Here is a 20,671-nt window from a genome sequence, read left to right as displayed (position 1 = left end):
CTCTTGGGAGATTCTGAAGAGAAGTTGCAGAGGTTGGTGAATGAATTTGGTAGGGTGTGCAAAAGAAGAAAATTAAAGGTGAATACAGGAAAGAGTAAGGTTATGAGGATAACAAAAAGATTAGGTGATGAAAGATTGAATATCAGATTGGAGGGAGAGAGTATGGAGGAGGTGAATGTATTCAGATATTTGGGAGTGGACGTGTCAGCGGATGGGTCTATGAAAGATGAGGTGAATCATAGAATTGATGAGGGAAAAAGAGTGAGTTGTGCACTTAGGAGTCTGTGGAGACAAAGAACTTTGTCCTTGGAGGCAAAGAGGGGAATGTATGAGAGTATAGTTTTACCAACGCTCTTATATGGGTGTGAAGCATGGGTGATGAATGTTGCAGCGAGGAGAAGGCTGGAGGCAGTGGAGATGTCATGTCTGAGGGCAATATAATGCAGAGAATTCGTAGTTTGGAAGTTAGGAGGAGGTGCGAGATTACCAAAACTGTTGTCCAGAGGGCTGAGGAGGGGTTGTTGAGGTGGTTCGGACATGTGGAGAGAATGGAGCGAAACAGAATAACTTCAAGAGTGTATCAGTCTGTAGTGGAAGGAAGGCGGGGTAGGGGTCGGCCTAGGAAAGGTTGGAGGGAGGGGGTAAAGGAGGTTTTGTGTGCGAGGGGCTTGGACTTCCAGCAGGCATGCGTGAGCGTGTTTGATACGAGTGAATGGAGACAAATGGTTTTTAATACTTGACGTGCTGTTGGAGTGTGAGCAAAGTAACATTTAAGAAGGGGTTCAGGGAAACCGGCAGGCCGGACTTGAGTCCTGGAGATGGGAAGTACAGTGCCTGCACTCTGAAGGAGGGGTGTTAATGTTGCAGTTTAACTGTAGTGTAAAGCACCCTTCTGGCAAGACAGTGATGGAGTGAATGATGGTGAAAGTTTTTCTTTTTCGGGCCACCCTGCCTTGGTGGGAATCGGCCAGTGTGATAATAATAATAATAAAAAAATTAATGGCTATCTTCCACTTATACACTTCGATCATGTCTCCCCTCATTCTTCGTCTAACAAGTGAATGTAATTTAAGAGTCTTCAATCTTTCTTCATAAGAAAGATTTCTAAAGTTATGAATAGTTTTGAAAACCGACAAGTTGAAGAATTGAGACACTTATGCAACACATGGGAATCTTTATTGAAGAAACGTTTCGCCACACAGTGGCTTCATCAGTTCAATACTAAGTAGAAATGGGAAAGGAGAGGAGAAGTTTGAGGTAATCACTCCCTCAACCTGGAATCGATATGTTCAGTCCATCGATTCTAAATAATGCCTCACGCACCTCCCCCACACTCACATCCTGTTCTTCTTCACTCCTAAAATATGGTATTCCTCCCTGGCCAGTGCATGAAATTACCGCTTCCCTTCGTCGACATCTAAAAGTTTCTCAAAATATTCTCGCCATCTACCCAAAACCTCCATCTCCGCATCTACTAACTCCCCTACTCTGTTTTTAACTGACAAATCTATTCGTTCTCTAGGCTTCCTTAACTTGTTTAACTCACTCCAAATTTTTTTCTTATTTTCATTAAAATTTCTTGACAATGCCTCTCCCACTCTATCATCTGCTCTCCTTTTCCACTCTCTCACCACTCTCTTTACCTTTCTTTTACTCTCCATATACTCTACTCTTCTTATAAAGCTTCTGCTTTGTAAAAACCTCTCATCAGCTAAATTTTTCTCTTTTATCACACCCTTTACTTCATCATTCCACTAATCACTCCCATTTCCTCCTGCACCCATCCTCCTATAACCACAAACTTTTGTCCCACACTCTAATACTGCATTTTTAATACTATTCCAACCCTCATCAACCCCCCCCCCTCACTACTCATACTTGCACAAGCCCACCTTCCTGCCAATAGTTGCTTATATCTCACCCGAATTTCCTCCTCCCTTAATTTATACACTTTCACTTCCCTCTTGCTTGTTGTTGCCGTTTTCCTCTTTTCCCATCTACCTCTTACTCTAACTGTAGCTACAACTGAATAATGATCTGATATATCAGTTACCCCTCTATAAACGTGAACATCCTGGAGCCTACCCATCAACCTTTTATCCACCAATACATAATCTAACAAACTACTTTCATTACATGCTATATCATACATTGTATATTTATTTATCCTCTTCTTCATAAAATATGTATTACTTATTACCAAACCTCTTTCTACACATAGTTTAATTAAAGGTTCTCCATTTTCATTTACCCCTGGCACCCCAAACTTCCCTACTACTCCCTCCACAATATTTTTGCCCACTTTAGCAATGAAATCCCCAACCACCATTACTCTCACACTTGGTTCAAAACTCCCCACGCATTCACTCAACAATTCCGAAAATCTCTCTCTCTCCTCTACACTTCTTACTTCTCCAGGTGCATATACGCTTACTATAAACCACTGTTCACATCCAGCCTTCATTTTACTCCACATAATCCTTGAATTAATGCATTTATAGTCTCTCTTTACCTGCCATAACTTATCCTTCAACATTATTGCTACCCCTTCTTTAGTTCTAACTGTTTGAAACCCCTGACCTAATCCCATTTATTCCTCTCCACTGAAAGTCTCTCACCCCCTTCAGCTTTGTTTCACTTAAAGCCAGGACATCCAGCTTCTTCTCATTCATAACATCCACAATCATCTCTTACTTATCATTCGCACAACATCCACGCACATTCAGACTTCCCACTTTGACAATTTACTTCTTATTATTCTTTTTCGTAATTATTACAAGAAAAGGGGTTACTAACCCATTGTTCCCGGCATTTTAGTTCACTTTTACAACACGCAAGGCTAACGGAGGAAAGATTCTTATTACACTTCCCCATGTATATAAAAGGAAAAGTAATAAGATCAAAAACTATTAAGATAAAATCAAAGAAAACTCAGATGACTGTGTATAAATAAACATGTACATGTATGTGTAGTGTGACCTAAGTGTAAGTAGAAGTAGCAAGACGTACCTGTAATCTTGCATATTTATGAGACAGATAAAAGACACCAGCAATCCTACCATCATGTAAAACGATTAGAGGCTTTCGTTTCACAATCACTTGGGAGGACGGTAGAACCCCCCTGGGTGGTTGCTGCCTACCAACCTACTACAATCTATCTATCTATCTGTCTATATATATATATATATATATATATATATATATATATATATATATATATATATATATATATAGACCTATATATATATATATATATATATATATATATATATATATATATATATATATACATATATATATATATATATATATATATATATATATATATATATATATATATATATATATATATATATACATATATATATATATAAATATATACATATATACATATATATATATATGTATATAAATATATATATATATATATATATATATATATATATATATATATATATATATATATATATATATATATATATATATATATATATGTCGTGCCGAATAGGCAGGACTTGCGATCTTGGCTTAAATAGCAACGCTCATCTTGCCATATAGGACAAGTGAAAATTTGTGTATGCAATAATTCCGCCAAAATCATTCTGAACCTAGCGAAAAAAATATATTTGACTGTGTTTGTTTAGTATTAAATTACTGTAAACAAATCTAAAATATATTTAGTTGGGTTAGGCTAAAATAAATTGAGCTTGTTATAATAAGGTTAGGTAAGTTTTCTAAGATTCTTTTGGTGCAAAATTAAAATTTTTACATTAACATTAATGAAAAAAATATATCTTTAAACGTATAAGAGAAAATTTCGGAAAGGACTTAATTTTAAATGAGTTCTTGCTAATTAACCAGTTGTACATATTCGGCACGACATATATATATATATATATATATATATATATATATATATATATATATATATATATATATATATATATATATATATATATATATATATATATATATATATATATATATATATATATGTATATACATATATATATATGTCGTGGCGAATAGGCAGAACTTGCCATCTTGGCTTAAATAGCAACGCTCATCTTGCCATATAGGACAAGCGAAAATTTGTGTATGCAATAATTTCGCCAAAATCATTCTGAACGTAACGAAAAAAATATATTTCACTGTGTTTGTTTAGTATTAAATTATTGTAAACAAATCTAAAATATATTTAGTTGGGTTAGGCTAAAATAAATTCTTCTTGTTATAATAAGGTTAGGTAAGTTTTCTAAGATTCTTTTGATGCAAAATTAAAATTTTTTACATTAACATAAATGAAAAAAATATATCTTTAAACGTATAAGAGAAAATTTCAGAAAGGACTTAATTTTGAATGTGTTCGTGCTAACTGACCAGTTTTACATATTCTCGGCACGACATATATATATATATATATATATATATATATATATATATATATATATATATATATATATATATATATATATATATATATATATATATATATATATATATATATATATATATATATATATATATATATATATATATATATATATATATATATATATATATATATATATATATATGTCGTGCCTAATAGGCAGAACTTGCGATCTTGGCTTAAATAGCAACGCTCATCTTGCCATATAGGACAAGTGAAAATTTGTGTATGCAATAATTTCGCCAAAATCATTCTGAACCTAACGAAAAAAAATGCATTTCACTGTGTTTGCTTAGTATTAAATTATTGTAAACAAATCTAAAATATATTTAGTTGGGTTAGGCTAAAATAAACTGTTCTTGTTATAATAAGGTTAGGTAAGTTTTCTAAGATTCTTTTGGTGCAAAATTAAAAATTTTTACAATAACATTAATGAAAAAAATATATCTTTAAACGTGCAAGTGATAATTTTAGCAAGGACTTAATTTTAAATGAGTTCTTGCTAATTGACCAGTTTTACATATTCGGCACGACATATATATATATAAATATACATATACACACATATATATATATATATATATATATATATATATATATATATATATATATATATATATATATATATATATATATATATATATATATATATATCCAGTGTATAAACTAAGGGAGGAGGAAGTTCGGGTGAGATATAAGCGACTATTGGCAGAAAGGTGGGCTAGTGCAAAGATGAGTAGTGGGGGGGTTGAAGAGGGTTGGAATAGTTTTAAAAATGCAGTATTAGAATGTGGGGCAGAAGTTTGTTGTTATAGGAGGGTGGGGGCAGGAGGAAAGAGGAGTGACTGGTGGAATGAAGTAAAGGGTGTGATAAAAGAGAAAAAGGCAGCTTATGAGAGGTTTTTACAAAGCAGAAGTGTTATAAGAAGAGCAGAGTATATGGAGAGTAAAAGAAAGGTGAAGAGAGTGGTGACAGAGTGCAAAAGGAGAGCAGATGATAGAGTCGGAGAGGCACTGTCAAGAAATTTTAATGAAAATAAGAAAATTTTTTGGAGTTAAACAAGTTAAGAAAACCTAGGGAAAGTATGGATTTTTCAGTTAAAAACAGAGTAGGGGAATTAGTAGATGGGGAAAGGGAGGTATTAGGTAGATGGCGAGAATATTTTGAGGAACTTTTAAATGTTGAGGAAGAAAGGGAGGCGGTAATTTCATGCACTGGCCAGGGAGGTATACCATCTTTTAGGAGTGAAGAAGAGCAGAATGTAAGTGTGGTGGAGGTACGTGAGGCATTACGTAGAATGAAAGGGGGTAAAGCAGCTGGAACTGATGGGATCATGACAGAAATATTAAAAGCAGGGGGGGATATAGTGTTGGAGTGGTTGGTACTTTTGTTTAATAAATGTATGAAAGAGGGGAAGGTACCTAGGGATTGGCGGAGAGCATGTATAGTCCCTTTATATAAAGGGAAAGGGGACAAAAGAGATTGTAAAAATTATAGAGGAATAAGTTTACTGAGTATACCAGGAAAAGTATACGGTAGGGTTATAACTGAAAGAATTAGAGATAAGACAGAATGTAGGATTGCAGATGAGCAGGGAGGCTTCAGAGTGGGTAGGGGATGTGTAGATCAAGTGTTTACATTGAAGCATATATGTGAACAGTATTTAGATAAAGGTAGGGAAGTTTTTATTGCATTTATGGATTTAGAAAAGGCATGTGATAGAGTGGATAGAGGAGCAATGTGACAGATGTTGCGAGTATATGGAATAGGTGGTAAGTTACTAAATGCTGTAAAGAGTTTTTATGAGGATAGTGAGGCTCAGGTTAGGGTGTGTACAAGAGAGGGAGACTACTTCCCGGTAAAAGTAGGTCTTTGACAGGGATGTGTAATGTCACCATGGTTGTTTAATATATTTATAGATGGGGTTGTAAAAGAAGTAAATGCTAGGGTGTTCGGGAGAGGGGTGGGATTAAATTATGGGGAATTAAATACAAAATGGGAGGTGACACAGTTACTTTTTGCTGATAATACTGTGCTTATGGGAGATTCTAAAGAAAAATTGCAAATGTTAGTAGACGAATTTGGGAGTGTGTGCAAAGGTTGAAAGTTGGAAGTGAACATAGAAAAGAGTAAGGTGATGAGAGTATCAAATGATTTAGATAAAGAAAAATTGGGTATCAAATTGAGGAAGAGGAGTATGGAAGAAGTGAATGGTTTCAGATATTTGGGAGTTGACGTCTCAGAGGATGGATTTATGAAGGATGAGGTTAATCATAGAATTGATGAAGGAAAAAAGGTGAGTGGTGCATTGAGGTATATGTGGAGGCAACAAATGTTATCTGTGGAGGCAAAGAAGGGAATGTATGAAAGTATAGTAGTACCAACACTCTTATATGGGTGTGAAGCTTGGGTTATAAATGCTGCAACGAGGAGGCGGTTGGAGGCAGTGGAGATGTCCTGTCTAAGGGCAAAGTATGGTGTAAATATTATGCAGAAAATTCGGAGTGTGGAAATTAGGAGATGGTGTGGAGTTAATAAAAGTATTAGTTAGAGGGCTGAAGAGGGTTTGTTGAGGTGGTTTGGTCATTTAGAGAGAGTGGATCAAAGTAGAATGACATGGAGAGCGCATAAATCTGTTGGGGAAGGAAGGCGGGGTAGGGGTCGTCTCGAAATGGTTGGAGGGAGGGGGTAAAAGAGGTGTTCTGTGCGAGAGGTTTGGACTTCCAGCAAGCGTTCGTGAGCGTGTTAGATAGGAGTGAATGGAGACGAAGGGTATTTGGGACCTGACGAGCTGTTGGAGTGTGAGCAGGGTAATATTTAGTGAAGGGATTCAGAGAAACCGGATATTTTTATACAGCCGAACTTGAGTCCTGGAAATGGGAAGTACAATGCCTGCACGCTAAAGAAGGGGTTTGGGATATTGGCAGCTTGGAGGGATATATTGTGTATGTTTGTTTGTTGTATTCTGGGCACCTCAAAAATAGTGATTATGTGTGAGTGATAATATATATATATATATATATATATATATATATATATATATATATATATATATATATATATATATATATATATATATATATATATATATATATATATTGTGTTAATTTAAGAAGGGTAAAAGAGTAGTCTTCCTCCCTAAGAACTCGGGGTTATTTTTACCTTCATCGCCACGTACCTTACTGGGAGATATCTATTGGTGCTTACTTAGAGATCAGTAGTGTCACTACTCCTGACTCTTCTCCCAGTAGTAGTCCTCTGGGATTACTTGTTATGTTTTATTGCCTAGACTGATTTCTGTTTAATCTGCCTACTCACGTGCCTCTATGCCTTAATTTAACCTACGTGTCCTCTGGTCGAGGACAGGTGTTCGTCATTCTAGCTTTATGGACCACAAGCAGCTGTCTGCGGAAGAAAGGGCTCTGTTTCTTGACACAAGCTCCGAGTTGCTCTTTAACTAGCATCAACATCGCCTTATTGCTGTACTGGGAAGTTGTCTAGTGAATTACCACTGTCTGAACATCAAGACTTCTTCAATATTCTATGTATCACTATAAATCTCGACGGAGCTTTCACCATAATTTATTTTTGTTTTTCTATTTTGCATCAGTAAGGTTTACTTAGGCTATATTTTTTTATTTATTGCTGAAATAAACTTACCTTTTTTCTTCACTATTTATATAACTATTTGATGAAAACTATGGGTAATCCTTCTACATATAATGGTTATAAATAACCATATTGCCATTTTAAATTCATTCTGAAAACTTTATAAGGATGTTCATTGTTTCAGCGTGGAGATGCTTGAGGTACCAGCCAGACCCTACGTTCCCACGGTGATCCACGCTGGCGGCATCCACTGTAGACCAGCCAAGCCTCTACCACAGGTTAGTTCAACTAGGTAAACAACTCTATGTTAACAAAATTTAATTGTTTGTTAACATTTATTTATAAAGCTTCGGCTTTTTCTTATGTCAGGATTCTTTTTTTACAAGTTATATCGTTATACAATATAATATAAATATCAGTAATTAGTTTCATTAAGAAAGTTATTGATTTATCACCGAAAAGTTATTCTTCAATATATATATTTAACAATGATGTTCTTAGAATATCCCTACTGGAAAATTTATAATTTTTCATATTCAGTCACCATTGGCAGATACATATGTATGAATGGATGTATATATATATGTCGTGCCGAATATGTAGAACTGGTCAGTTAGCAAGAACTCATTTAAAATTAAGTCCTTTCTAAAATTTTCTCTTATAAGTTTAAAGATATATTTTTTTTCATTAATGTTTATGTACACACTTATAATTTTGCACCAAAAGAATCTTAGAAAACTTACCTAACCTTATTATAACAAGAACAATTTATTTTAGCCTAACTCAACTAAATATATTTTAGATACGTTTACAATAATTTAATACTAAACAAACACAGTGAAATATATTTTTTTTCGTTAGGTTCTGAATGATTTTGGCGAAATTATTGCATACACAAATTTTCACTTGTCCTATATGGCAAGATGAGCGTTGCTATTTAAGCCAAGATCGCAAGTTCTGCCTATTCGGCACGACATATATATATATATATATATATATATATATATATATATATATATATATATATATATATATATATATATATATATTAGTATTTATATCATTGATCAAGTTTTTAACGTACCGGACGTCTCCCAACAAGGCTAGGTGACATGAAAAGAAAGAATATTTACATTTATATAATATATATTAAAATCAATGATCTGTATTTTTTTCGTTGTGCGCGTATCGAATTTCGCCGAGTTATCATTTAAAAAATTCAATTTTAACTCTGTATTCGATAGAAAACGCCCTTGCCTTTTAGGTCAATTTCACCGGTTCGTCTTATTCGGCACGACATGTAGTATATATACCAAACTAGCATGATGTTCACTTTCGTGTATGTCATGGTAGCTTGGCAGCGTTCTACCAGGGGTTTTGACTTTTGTAAAAAACGTCATGAAAACAATTGTATGTGAAAAACGTTCTGATAACTGGCGGTTATTCGTCGACACAAGCAGGCTCAGCCTTAATTAAAGCAATGCTTCTCCACAACTGTTGCGATAATCTACCTATGCATGTTACACACGCTGTCCATGGAAATTTACTAAAGTTTGCAAAATACGGTGATTACTAGTGGAACATATGAAGTAACTTAAAAGTAATAGGCTTAATGGTTGGTGTGTAGCTTAGTTACCTGAAATTTATATGTTCTTAATGCTTGTAGATTAGTCGAGATGATGAAAATCATTGAGAATTTAGAATGACCAGCAAGAACAGGAATATGAACACCGGAAATATAAAGAAAACAGGTAATATAAAATTGGTCTAAATATAAAATTTTGTAAGGGCAATGAGTGTTAGAGTTTTAACTAATACCAAACTGAATGATCGATACCATGCCTAACCCTTCTAGGGTAGGGTAGGTGCCTGAGCCCGAGCCTTTAGCTCATATGAATGTCATTCCCATTTGCCCCCTTGGGGCGGGGATGGCAGACCAGAGAGGCCTAGCTTGTGGCTAGGCCTGGGGACAGTTGGTCCCAAAGATGAGGAGGTACTTGTGCCTCCTCCCATGGGAGACTTAGGTCTCAGACACTCCCTAAAGAGGGAGCCAAGGCCGGGCCACCACTTGGAAAAGGCCCGGGCCGGGAGAATACCGGCGAATATTTAATAATAATAATAATAACCAAACTGAATGATCGATACCATGCCTAACCCTTCTAGGGTAGGGTAGGTGCCTGAGCCCGAGCCTTTAGCTCATATGAATGTCATTCCCATTTGCCCCCTTGGGGCGGGGATGGCAGACCAGAGAGGCCTAGCTTGTGGCTAGGCCTGGGGACAGTTGGTCCCAAAGATGAGGAGGTACTTGTGTCTCCTCCCATGGGAGACTTCGGTCTCAGACACTCCCTGAAGAGGGAGCCAAAGCCGGGCCACCACTTGGAAAAAGCCCGGGCCGGGAGAATACCGGCGAATCTTTAATAATAATAAACCAAACTGAATGTTGGTATAAATGTTGGCCCATTCTGTCTTCCAGTCAAAACAAAACCCACTGGATATGGCTTCATGGAGTCTTTCAAATTAGTAGTTCACAGTTTACTATAAACAATAAAGCTGATCACTATGCCGAGTTGACTGAAGATATGATAAACGCGCTTCGTGGTTAAAATTATATTTCCTTCATTCACTCAATGGTGCTGTGACAGAGGAGATTTGTGAAACTTTCCACCAAGATATAAAAAGTAATAAAAGAGAAAGCGTTGTTAGTCATGTCATTAAAAGGAGGTGTTTAAGCATTTCCAAACAATTAATATATACTTTATCCAGAGTGTTTATTGTGTTCAATTTTCTTGAATTTATGTTAACAGATGCTCCATATTGGATGATACGTTTATTTTGCTCACTGTAATTATATACTGCAATGTATTTATAGCGTGTAATATTTTTTACAGTAATAAATAACTAAAATCATGGCTTACTGGTTTAAGTTTGACTTAAGTGTTGGAACCTGCATTCTCGACTTAATGAAGACAATTATATTCACTTCAGCAGGAGAGGGATTTTTTTTTAGTGCAATTCGTGTTTCCCTTTAAAAAAATATTTATATATCAGCTCTATAAATGTCTTTGTTTACGTCGATGCATCGCTCGATGTTCAAAATCAAGTTTTTCTTAACTGCTTGGTTTAAACCACTAGGACCTTGAAGCTTGGGTGGCAGATTCAGGTGACGCAGGTTTTATTTTCTTCACCCTTGGAAGTGTTGTTCAGACATCAACTATACCAGAGAAGTAAGTGAACTCTATAAAGCTACATGAGTTATAATGATTATTAATATTATAGTCTTCTTAATACTGCTCGTCAAATGACACTAAATCTTTGTTTCTTAGGTAAATTTGTAAATTTTATATACAAGTCATCCAGGTTATATGTAATAAGAGCATCTCTTACACATACATTTATTTTTGTTCCGACAGTTTGAGTTAGTTGTGGACTTTGTTATTTTTCTTAAATAAATATGGATTTTAATTTGTGTGTGATAACTTGTGAATAACTCTTTTTATTTACCTCATATATCCAATGCAACTATAGAATATAATTTGAAACTTATTCCGCACCTTGATAATTCATGTCACTTGAAGTGAGATATAGGAGGATAGGGTTACGAAACAGGGGATCCTTTACTCAGATCTTGCAGCCACCGAAATACTTCAAGTTATATACCACTTGGTGCGACCTACCTTGAGTTGTATATCAGGTATGACCTACCATTAAGAGTGTCTCTTAAATAACAGCTGCCTTTACCGGGTACTCATTGGCAGTATTTCTTTTTTCTGTATCATATAAGAAGAATAGAAGGATCGCTGGCGGGATGGGAAATAATAGAATGATCGCTGGCAGGATGGGAAACACTGTAATGAGTTTCGTGAAGCTCTAAATCCATATGAATCATTCATTCACAGGTACTGAATTAGACTTATTGCTTTAGTATTTCTCTTTGAATATATTGCTAATATATAGAAAATTAAAAATCGATGTTCGTTTGGAAATGCATTTTTGATCCCTTTGCGTTGTGTCTATTACTTAATCTTGACTTTAAATGCCCTTTCATTATCAACTTTGTTGTCTCACCATCATGACGTCCTCTTACCCATATCTAAGAAACATCCTTCCTTGATCTGCGCCATTTCATCATTTATTTTGTTGACAGAGTAATTTTCTCATGACCTAATGTAATTTGTATCGCTTTTTAAACTTGGTCATTTTCGTGTTGAAATTACTATGGCAGGCACAGACTGGTGCTGTTGAAGGTGTTTGCGTCCCTGAAGCAGCGGATCCTCTGGAAGTGGGACCAGGACACGATGGACGACCTCCCGCCCAACGTGCGTCTTGCCAAGTGGCTTCCACAGCAAGATATTCTCGGTTTGTCATAGCACAGATAAATTCTTAATTTTCTTTTTATAGAATTTAAACTAAGTTTAAATACTGATTTTGTCATACTTTAAGAATAATTCATTAAGCATTGTCATTAATACTCAGTTTCAAAATATTATGCTTATGTGCAACATTATTTTTGCGTATACACTCATAAAACTGTGAAGCATTGTAAGAGTTCGCTGATACTCTATACCAACAGAACGAGCAATTCACCAGCTCCACTGTAGAAATAGTGTGGGTAAGTTTTGCACGGTATATTCAGTTACCAATCGCCTAACACGTGTCGCTGATATAGCCCATTACAAAATGCTGATTGCAGTACACTCAGTACAACACAAAGCAATAGCACAGAATGACTTGCAGGCTGCAACGCAGTAGTGAAGGCAGACTCGTACAGACAATGCAGCGACAAACTCCCGGACAGGCCTCCATATTACACACACAGGTGTAGAATATTGGCCTAAACACGCTGACCAATAAAGAACGAGCTAAAAGGCAGCAGAGAGAATAAATGACTGTATTTCCTTCACCAAAAATAAGCTGGTATTTACAGTGTATATAGCCTATGTAAGGTATTTATAAGTATGCATATTAATGCAAATGATCATTATTATTATTATTATTATTATGGGGGGTGTGCTAAACCAATAGGATTATACAGCGTATATGAGGGGGGGGGGGTGGAAGGTAGTCAGGCTCATTTCAGGGAACAGGAGCACATAACCAATTCCCTAGATCAAGAGCCCCTCACAAGCATCAAGGAACCTCCCTTGAGTGGATGAGACGAATGAGAGCACAAGACACCGTAGCGAACAACTGGGAAGGTAAGTCTGCCAAAGCTGCTTGACAAGCATCCCACATCGCGTCACAACTTTAGCATGCTTCTTTGTGATTAGCGAGTTGAACCGAGGCACTGGTATAACGATAGGACTTCTTCTCGTTAAATCTTAGCACCTGGATCGCTAGTCGGGAGGCATGCGTATATGGGCTGTTGACCCTTGAACATCGCGGGGGTTAAGGGCACTGAACCCCGCAGTTGAAAATCCGCGTATAACTTTTGACTCCTCAAAATCCCAAATGAAGTCTTACTGAGAACATAAACAGTCGATTAACACATATTATATATGTTATATGCATTATATACAATAAACAAAGCTAAAGAAAAAAAAATGTTATTTAGAAAATCATAAGGAAGAGAAAATACATTTACAGTACTGTATTGTATTTGTCGGCACAATAAGTTTACATCATCTGTTTACAAGATGAATCATCTGTGTGTCAGTACCTACATCAGTATTGTCGTACATGATTCAAAACACTTTACAGGTATTATTAACACTAGACATCAAAAATGAAAATATAATGCAAAAAGAAACTATTATTGCACCTTTGCTTATGTTCACATATCTCTCAACTGTGACTGGAACTTTTTTTTTTTTTTTTTTATTCGCCGGTATTCTCCCGGCCCGGGTCTTTTCCAAGTAGTGGTGACCCGGCCTTGGCTCCCTATCTGGGGAGTGTCTCGAGACTTAAGTCTCCCATGGGAGGAGGTACAAGTACCTCCTCATCTTTGGGACCAAGTGTCCCCAGGCCTAGCCACATTCCCCGCCCTCACGGGGCTCGTAGGGAGAAGCTAGGCCTCTGGTCTGCCATCTACCCCGCCTCAAAGGGGCTCGTGGGGATGGCAGTCTTGTGAGCTGCAGGTGGTAGCAAGCTCAGGCCTTCTTATAAAAGTTAGTTAGTTAGTTAGTTAGTTAAAGATTAGCCGGTATTCTCCCGGCCCGGGCCTTGTCCAAGTGGTGGCCGGGCCTTGGCTCCCTCTTTAGGGAGTGTCTGAGACCAAAGTCTCCCATGGGAGGAGGCTCATCTTTGGGACCAACTGTCCCCAGACCTAGCCACAAGCTAGGCCTCTCTGGTCTGCCATCCCCGCCACAAGGGGGCAAATGGGAATGACAGTCTTATGAGCTAAAAGCTCGGACTCAGGCACCTACCCTACCCTAGAAGGGTTAGGCATGGTGTCGATGGATGGATGGCTATTCTATTCTATTCTATTTGATTCGCCGGTAATCCCGGCCCGGGTCTCTTCCATTTTGGTGACCCGGCATTGGCTCCCCGGGTAGGGAAGTGACATTTATCGTTACTTGCACCTGTGTGGCAGGTCTTCAGCAGGAAGGGGGGGGGTACCTCACCGGCCCTATGGCCAGATGACGTACCAAACGTTAGTGTGCACTAACAGTGGCTGGTGTGCAGTGCAATGGAGGCCCAAAGCAGGCCCTCGCAACAACTTCAGCGGGGGGGGTGGATGACATGCAAGGACTGGAAGTAAGGTTTCCAAGTCCCTGACAGCTAAGTACACAAGATGTGCTGCCTCATTCTCTCGGGTCTGCCCTACTGGGGTCATTGGGAAGTGTCTACGGCGAAGGGGCATCGTAGCCGGGCAGTCTAACAGGTAGTGCACCAAGGGCTGTGGAACCATTCGGTCACAATGGGCACAGAGCTCCTCTCGTGCCCGTTCAACAATCCGCGCAGTGGTGGGATACCCTAAGCGTAGGCGGTGGATATGCACCCTCAGTTCCCTGGACTGTGTCCGAAGACTTGGAGGGGGCACCCTGTGGGTCGCCCTGACATACCAACAGAGGCTCCGTGACTCCCCAGGGTCAGGGAATGGGCGCCTCGCCGCACCAGCAGCCAACAGCGCAATCTGGCTGAGGCTGATGGAGATCGCAGCATGTGGCTGTGCCTCGAGGGTTGCAGTCCTAGCAGCCTCATCTGCAGCATCATTGCCAGGGATACCCACATGGCTCGGGATCCAGTTGATGGTAGCCCTGCGACCCTGGGCCATGAGAGTCTGCAGGTCACCCCGGATGGATGTGATTAAGTGTATGTTGTCCTTTGGCTCTCTGTGCATAAGCGCTTGGATTGCTGCCTTGGAATCAACGTGGATGATGGGGGGATGCTGATGGTCTGCAAGAGCATGCCGCAGAGCTTGTTGGATGGCAAAGAGTTCGGCCTGGAGGATGGTGCAATGGTCTGGGAGGCGCCAACCTGCTGTCAGATTGCTGTGGAACATCCCAGCAGCTGTGCGGCCTGCCACTGGGTCTCTGGAGCCATCAGTGTAATATGGCACACACCCTGGGCCTTCCGCACCCACAATGCTAGCCGAGGCAAGGTGGTGCAGAATGTCCCGGGTGCAATGCCTCTTGCTGTCTGGTAGGGTTGTCCAGCTCACCGCAAACAGCTCTGGTGCCCAAGGGGGTGGCACCGTGTAGTTCGCTGCCAGTCTGTCGCAGCCTCCCGCCTGGAGCAATGTCATGGGCAAGAGCTTCTGTGTGGCATCTGCTACCGACCACATCCATCGGCGGCCGGGATGCAGTGGAATGACCTGTCCCTGGCGGACCCGTAAATCTCTCATCAGTTTGTCAGCCCCTGGGAGTCGGAGATACTTTGCAATCCTCCTGGCAGCTACCAGTTGGATCCTGTCTTCAAGAGGCTGTAGCTGCACCTCAAGGTTCAGAGCCACTGCATTGGCCCACCTAGGAGCCCCCAGCATGGCCCGTACAGCTGTGTTCTGGATGACACAGAGGGATTTGATGTTTGTGGGTCTGGCGTGAACCAGAGCAAGTGCCCCATAGTCAACGAGGGAACGTATTGCCTGGATGTAGAACAACCTCATGACCTCGAGGCTGGCCCCAACCCTAGGGTTGGCCATGGCACTCAATGCCCTGACCCTCTGCAGAGCCCTCTCTTTAATGTGGCGCACATGTTTCTGGAAGGTGAGGTGCCTGTCAATGTAGATGCCAAGGTACCTATAACTGTGAACCCACTCCAGGTCGATGCCCAGGACCCGCAGCCTCTGACTGGGCACCTTGGTGCGAAGGATCATGGCTTTGGATTTTGCTGCAGATATCTTGAGTCCCAAGTGACGGCAGGTGGAAGCCAGCAGATCGAGGTCCTCCTGGGCACGCTGCAAAAGCCGGCGCTTCCTAGGTACGACAAGTGCCAGGTCATCGGCATAGCTGAGGAGGATGGTCCCTCTGGAGAAAGGCAGGCACACCAGCTGGTGCATCAGTACATTGAACAGGGTGGGACTAAGCACCCCGCCCTGTGGAGTGCCATTGTCCAGGGTCTTGAGAGAAGAGGCATGCCCCTGGAAGCGTACCCGGGCCCGCCTGTCCTGGAGATAGGAACGAAGCCATGAAAGCAGCCTGCCTTTAATCCCCCTGCGGGCCAAGAGTGAGAGGATGGCAGGTGCACTGGCTAGCTCAAAAGCTTTCTCGAGGTCAAGAAAGACAACAATGTGGGCTTGGGCGTCCGACCCAATGCCGGTCAGTAGAGTGGTAAGGCTTTCGAAAGTGCCCACTCCTCTGGTGAAGCCATAGAGGTGTTTATGAGGAGGGCCAAGCTTCCACCTCAGGCGCTCCAACACCATCCTTTCAGACACCTTCGAGATGCAACTGGTGAGGGAGATGGGTCTCACACTGCCAGGATCCCCAGGCTTAGGAATCGGTATGATGTCAGCCTCCTTCCATACGACAGGGAGTTTGCCAGCTCGCCAAGTCTGGTTGATGACTCCCAGGACAGCTGAATGTCCAGAATGGCCAGACCGAGTGATCATGCCATAGGTGATACCATCATGCCCCGGAGCAGTGTCTCGATGAGATGTGAAGGCTGCCTGGAGCTCCTGGTCGGTGAAGTCTTCATCCGTGACATCCCCAGCCTGGCATGCTGCTTGGATCACCATCACCCTTCTAGGAAGGAGGGTGGCTTGGAGGTCCTGGAGATCCTGAGGCAGTTGAGCCATGGCCGCTCTGGAGGTGAATAGGTCCACCAGACGCTCTGCCTCCGTTGCGGGGTCTGGGTGCAACCGAGCCACACTGCGACGCTGCCCAGTGGCCAATCGTAACTTGGTCCAAATCTCAGATAAGGTGGAGGAGTAGCTGAAGGAGGCACACCACTCGAACCATTTAGCCTGCCGGACCCTGTGTGAGACATGGCGTGCATGCCGCACCACTTCCCTGAGCAGACGCATGGACTCAACCGTGGGATTACGCCTGTGCATCTTGCGTACAACATTGATGCGGTGGTTCTGTTCCCTGATGTCCTCATTGTAAAACCACCAGTCACGTTTATATGACCCTCCGCCTGTAATCTTAGGTATTGCTGCCTCAGCTGCACATGTGAAGGCCACCTGCAAGCTTTGAGCCGCCTCATCTGGGTCTTCTGGAAGGGGAGACTCCGCCCACCAACGCTCAATGACCTCCTGGAAGCACTGCCAGTCGGCCTTTTTTAGATTCCATCTGGGGGTAGGTGTGGGGAGCGGGCACCGCTGGACCATCAGCGTAGTGACCACTGCAAAGTGATCACTGGTGAGACGGGGGTGGACCTCCCATCTCGCGCTCGAGAGCAACCGCCTAGAGATGAGTGTGACATCCAAGCGGCCACCATAGTGATGGGTTGGCTCACCATTATTGAGGAGGGCGATCTCAGGGACCTCCTCCAGCACAGCCGCAAGGTGCCTCCCAGCTGCGTTGGTAGGAGAGACAGAAGAAAGTATTGGGTGGTGGGCATTGACATCCCCAGCCACAACAAGACCCTCCCGTGGGGCGAGTGCTGCCACCTCTGAGATGTCAAGGGTGTACCGAGAGCTTCTGTAAATATTGTAAACCACGAGAGGTCCATCCGCCAGGTGTAGGGTGACAGCCTGAACCTCTACGCCCTCCCCACAGTCGATGGGGTCAGTGGAGATTGAATGAGGGATAGTGGTCCTGACGTAGATCGCCGTGCCCCTGCCAGTCCCTTCCAGGCGCTGAAGGTAGGCAGAGAATCCCGGAATACGTGGCTGCATTTGACGTGACAAATCGGTGAGTGTCTCCTGAAACAGGAAGACATCAACCTCATCCTGAACTGCAGCTTCAATCACTAAGTGAATTTTCCGCTGCAGCCCACAAATGTTCCACTGGAGGATCTTCAAGGGCCGCAGAGGTGGCTCACTGATTCCATCTCTGCCTGGGACTCGTCGTCCGTTGTTGGCGACTCCGGGGCCTCCTCCATCACAGACTGGAAGGACTCCTGGATGATGGCTTGAAGTTCCATTGAGTCTTTCCTGTCCAGTAGGACCACGCCCAGCATCCATGACAGGAGCTGCCTGCAGGCGCCCCTGTCCTCTGCCGACGGCAGCAGGCGACAGAGGAGCGCTGAGATGACCCCGATGGTTTTCTTCAGTCGATCCGGAAAGGATTCGACCATTACCTCTGCAGGCATTGAGCTGGACGACCCGTCGAGGCGGGGCTGGGTCACTGGGTATGTCTGGGTGGCTGTCGACACTGCAGCAGCATAAGCTGGGTGCACCCTGGGCCCGGCATGAGTGGCCATGGGCTTCCAAGTCCCCTGGCAGGGAACCTCTGCCTGACGCTGGCCGCTCACAGTAGGGGCCTGTCCTTGGGAAGAGGCCTGCTGGCCGTATGGCAAGGAATGTTGGTGCCCAGCTGGGACCTGCTGGGCAGTGTGCCTGGCCTGTGGCTGTTTTTCCCAATGATTCTGCCTTCTTGGCCACCTTGCCATCTGACGCCGCAGTTGACCGCGCTGCTGCAAACCAGTGTCTGCCCTCTGATGCCACCGCTGGGAGCCCAGTGCTGGGAACTCGCTGGTATTGCCCTCCTGCGGTATCCGGGGAACCGTGATTGGAGCCCATGCTGACTGTTGCTGGGCAGTTCCAAGGCTGGGTGGCGTCGGGGCTGTCGGGTCGTTCCGATGACGAACCTGCTGCCAGTGCTGCACCATCACAGGACAGCTCCGGTTCCAGGCATGGTGCCTCTTTGAGCAGTTGGCACACTTGGGCTCTGGCCGAAGGGCTTCGCCAGGTGGATGTTTGAGGATTGCAATGCAGTCCTTCGAGTCGTGTGCCTTGCTGCACACACCACACTTCTTCTCTCGCTGGCAGGTGGCTGCAATATGATTGAACCCCTGGCAGTTGAAGCATTGTACTGGGCCTGACAGGTATGGTCGGGTCTTGAATCTTCCCCAGACCCCAAGGTCCAGGTGCGTGGGAAGTGGACCTTTGTGGTGGATCAGCACCTGGCGGGTGGGCACCTTGTTCACCGTTGCAGTGAGTCGCTCCGCCTTGACAATATTGGGCACTTCCAAAATGGGGTCCAGTGGGAGGGGCACAGGGACGTGTAAAAGCACCCCCTTGTACACCTTCTCCGAAGCAAGCAGTTCCACCATGCTGGGATGGGTCACAACCAGCCCCTTCAACTCCTCGTAAGAGTCTTCGTCCCGAGGAATGACCAGAACCTCGTTCCTGAGAGTGAACTCGCAGCGGAACTTGAGGTGGGGGAGACCTTCCAGATACCTTACAAACCCGTAGTTGGGAACCTTGAATTTGTTGAAGGCCCTGGTTGCTTGTGCCCGAGCTGAGCGGGAACTCCTCCTTCCACGTGGAGTCAACCAGTCCCCGTCCACTGTGGAGGCCAACGCAACTGGTGTAGGGACCTGGGATGGCTCCATCCTTGCCACTTGAGGAGCTACATCCTCCTGGCTTCCTTCCACGACCCCTATGGCCATCTGGGGGTGCAAGTCTTCTTGGGTAGGGGCTGCCGACGGACCTAGTGGCAGATTGGTAGGCACAGTAGTCTCCACTGCATCCTTGGCCTTCTTGGTGGGGGCTCCCACCTGCCCCACGTCGTCCTCCAACTCGTCCCCGCATTCCAAGGAACGTTTAGGCCGCTCTCCTGGATCTGTCATGGTGACTGTAGGTGTGGGGACAGAGCCAGCAGCAGAGCTGCTGCCTGTGACCTCACAGCCGCCCACACTGGGTGCAGAGCTGTGAGGCTCAGAGCCCCAGTCGGGGCCCGTAGCCACCCTCTCGTGGCTCACTGCTCTGAAGCACTGAACACAGTCCAAGGATCACCAGGAATGACGCTAATCTGTGCGTAAACTAACACAGATTTGCGAACACAACACACACTGTTTTCCAATCTTCATCCAGTCGATAATCCTTCTTGTGTCGTCCTTGATGACTCGTTCTTCTCGTGATGGATGGCTCTAGTTAGTTAAAGATTAGCCGGTATTCTCCCGGCCCGGGCCTTGTCCAAGTGGTGGCCCGGCCTTGGCTCCCTCTTTAGGGAGTGTCTGAGACCTAAGTCTCCCATGGGAGGAGGCACAAGTACCTCCTCATCTTTGGGACCAACTGTCCCCAGGCCTAGCCACAAGCTAGGCCTCTCTGGTCTGCCATCCCCGCCCCAAGGGAGCTAATGGGA

General features: G+C 42.9%; 1 protein-coding gene across 4 annotated transcripts in view; it reads left to right on the top strand.

Annotated features, from left to right (window-relative positions):
* The window catches only part of LOC128687708 (UDP-glycosyltransferase UGT5), a gene marked incomplete at its 5' end in the record, with an annotated part of 120,388 nt that overhangs the window by 53,613 nt on the left and 46,104 nt on the right, over positions 1-20,671 (top strand). For 3 of the 4 annotated variants that reach the window (XR_011391862.1, XR_011391861.1, XM_053775310.2), the window contains 3 exon segments: positions 8,227-8,320; positions 11,175-11,266; positions 12,265-12,398. Coding sequence is in view for 2 of the 4 variants with exons in the window: in XM_053775310.2 (XP_053631285.1) it covers positions 8,227-8,320; positions 11,175-11,266; positions 12,265-12,398 (320 nt within the window). 4 annotated transcript variants of the gene reach the window in all.

The sequence above is a fragment of the Cherax quadricarinatus genome, chromosome 11 (genome assembly GCF_038502225.1).
Source record: "Cherax quadricarinatus isolate ZL_2023a chromosome 11, ASM3850222v1, whole genome shotgun sequence".
NCBI classification, from domain to species: Eukaryota; Metazoa; Arthropoda; class Malacostraca; order Decapoda; family Parastacidae; genus Cherax; species Cherax quadricarinatus.
This window is presented reverse-complemented; position numbering and strand designations above follow the sequence as displayed.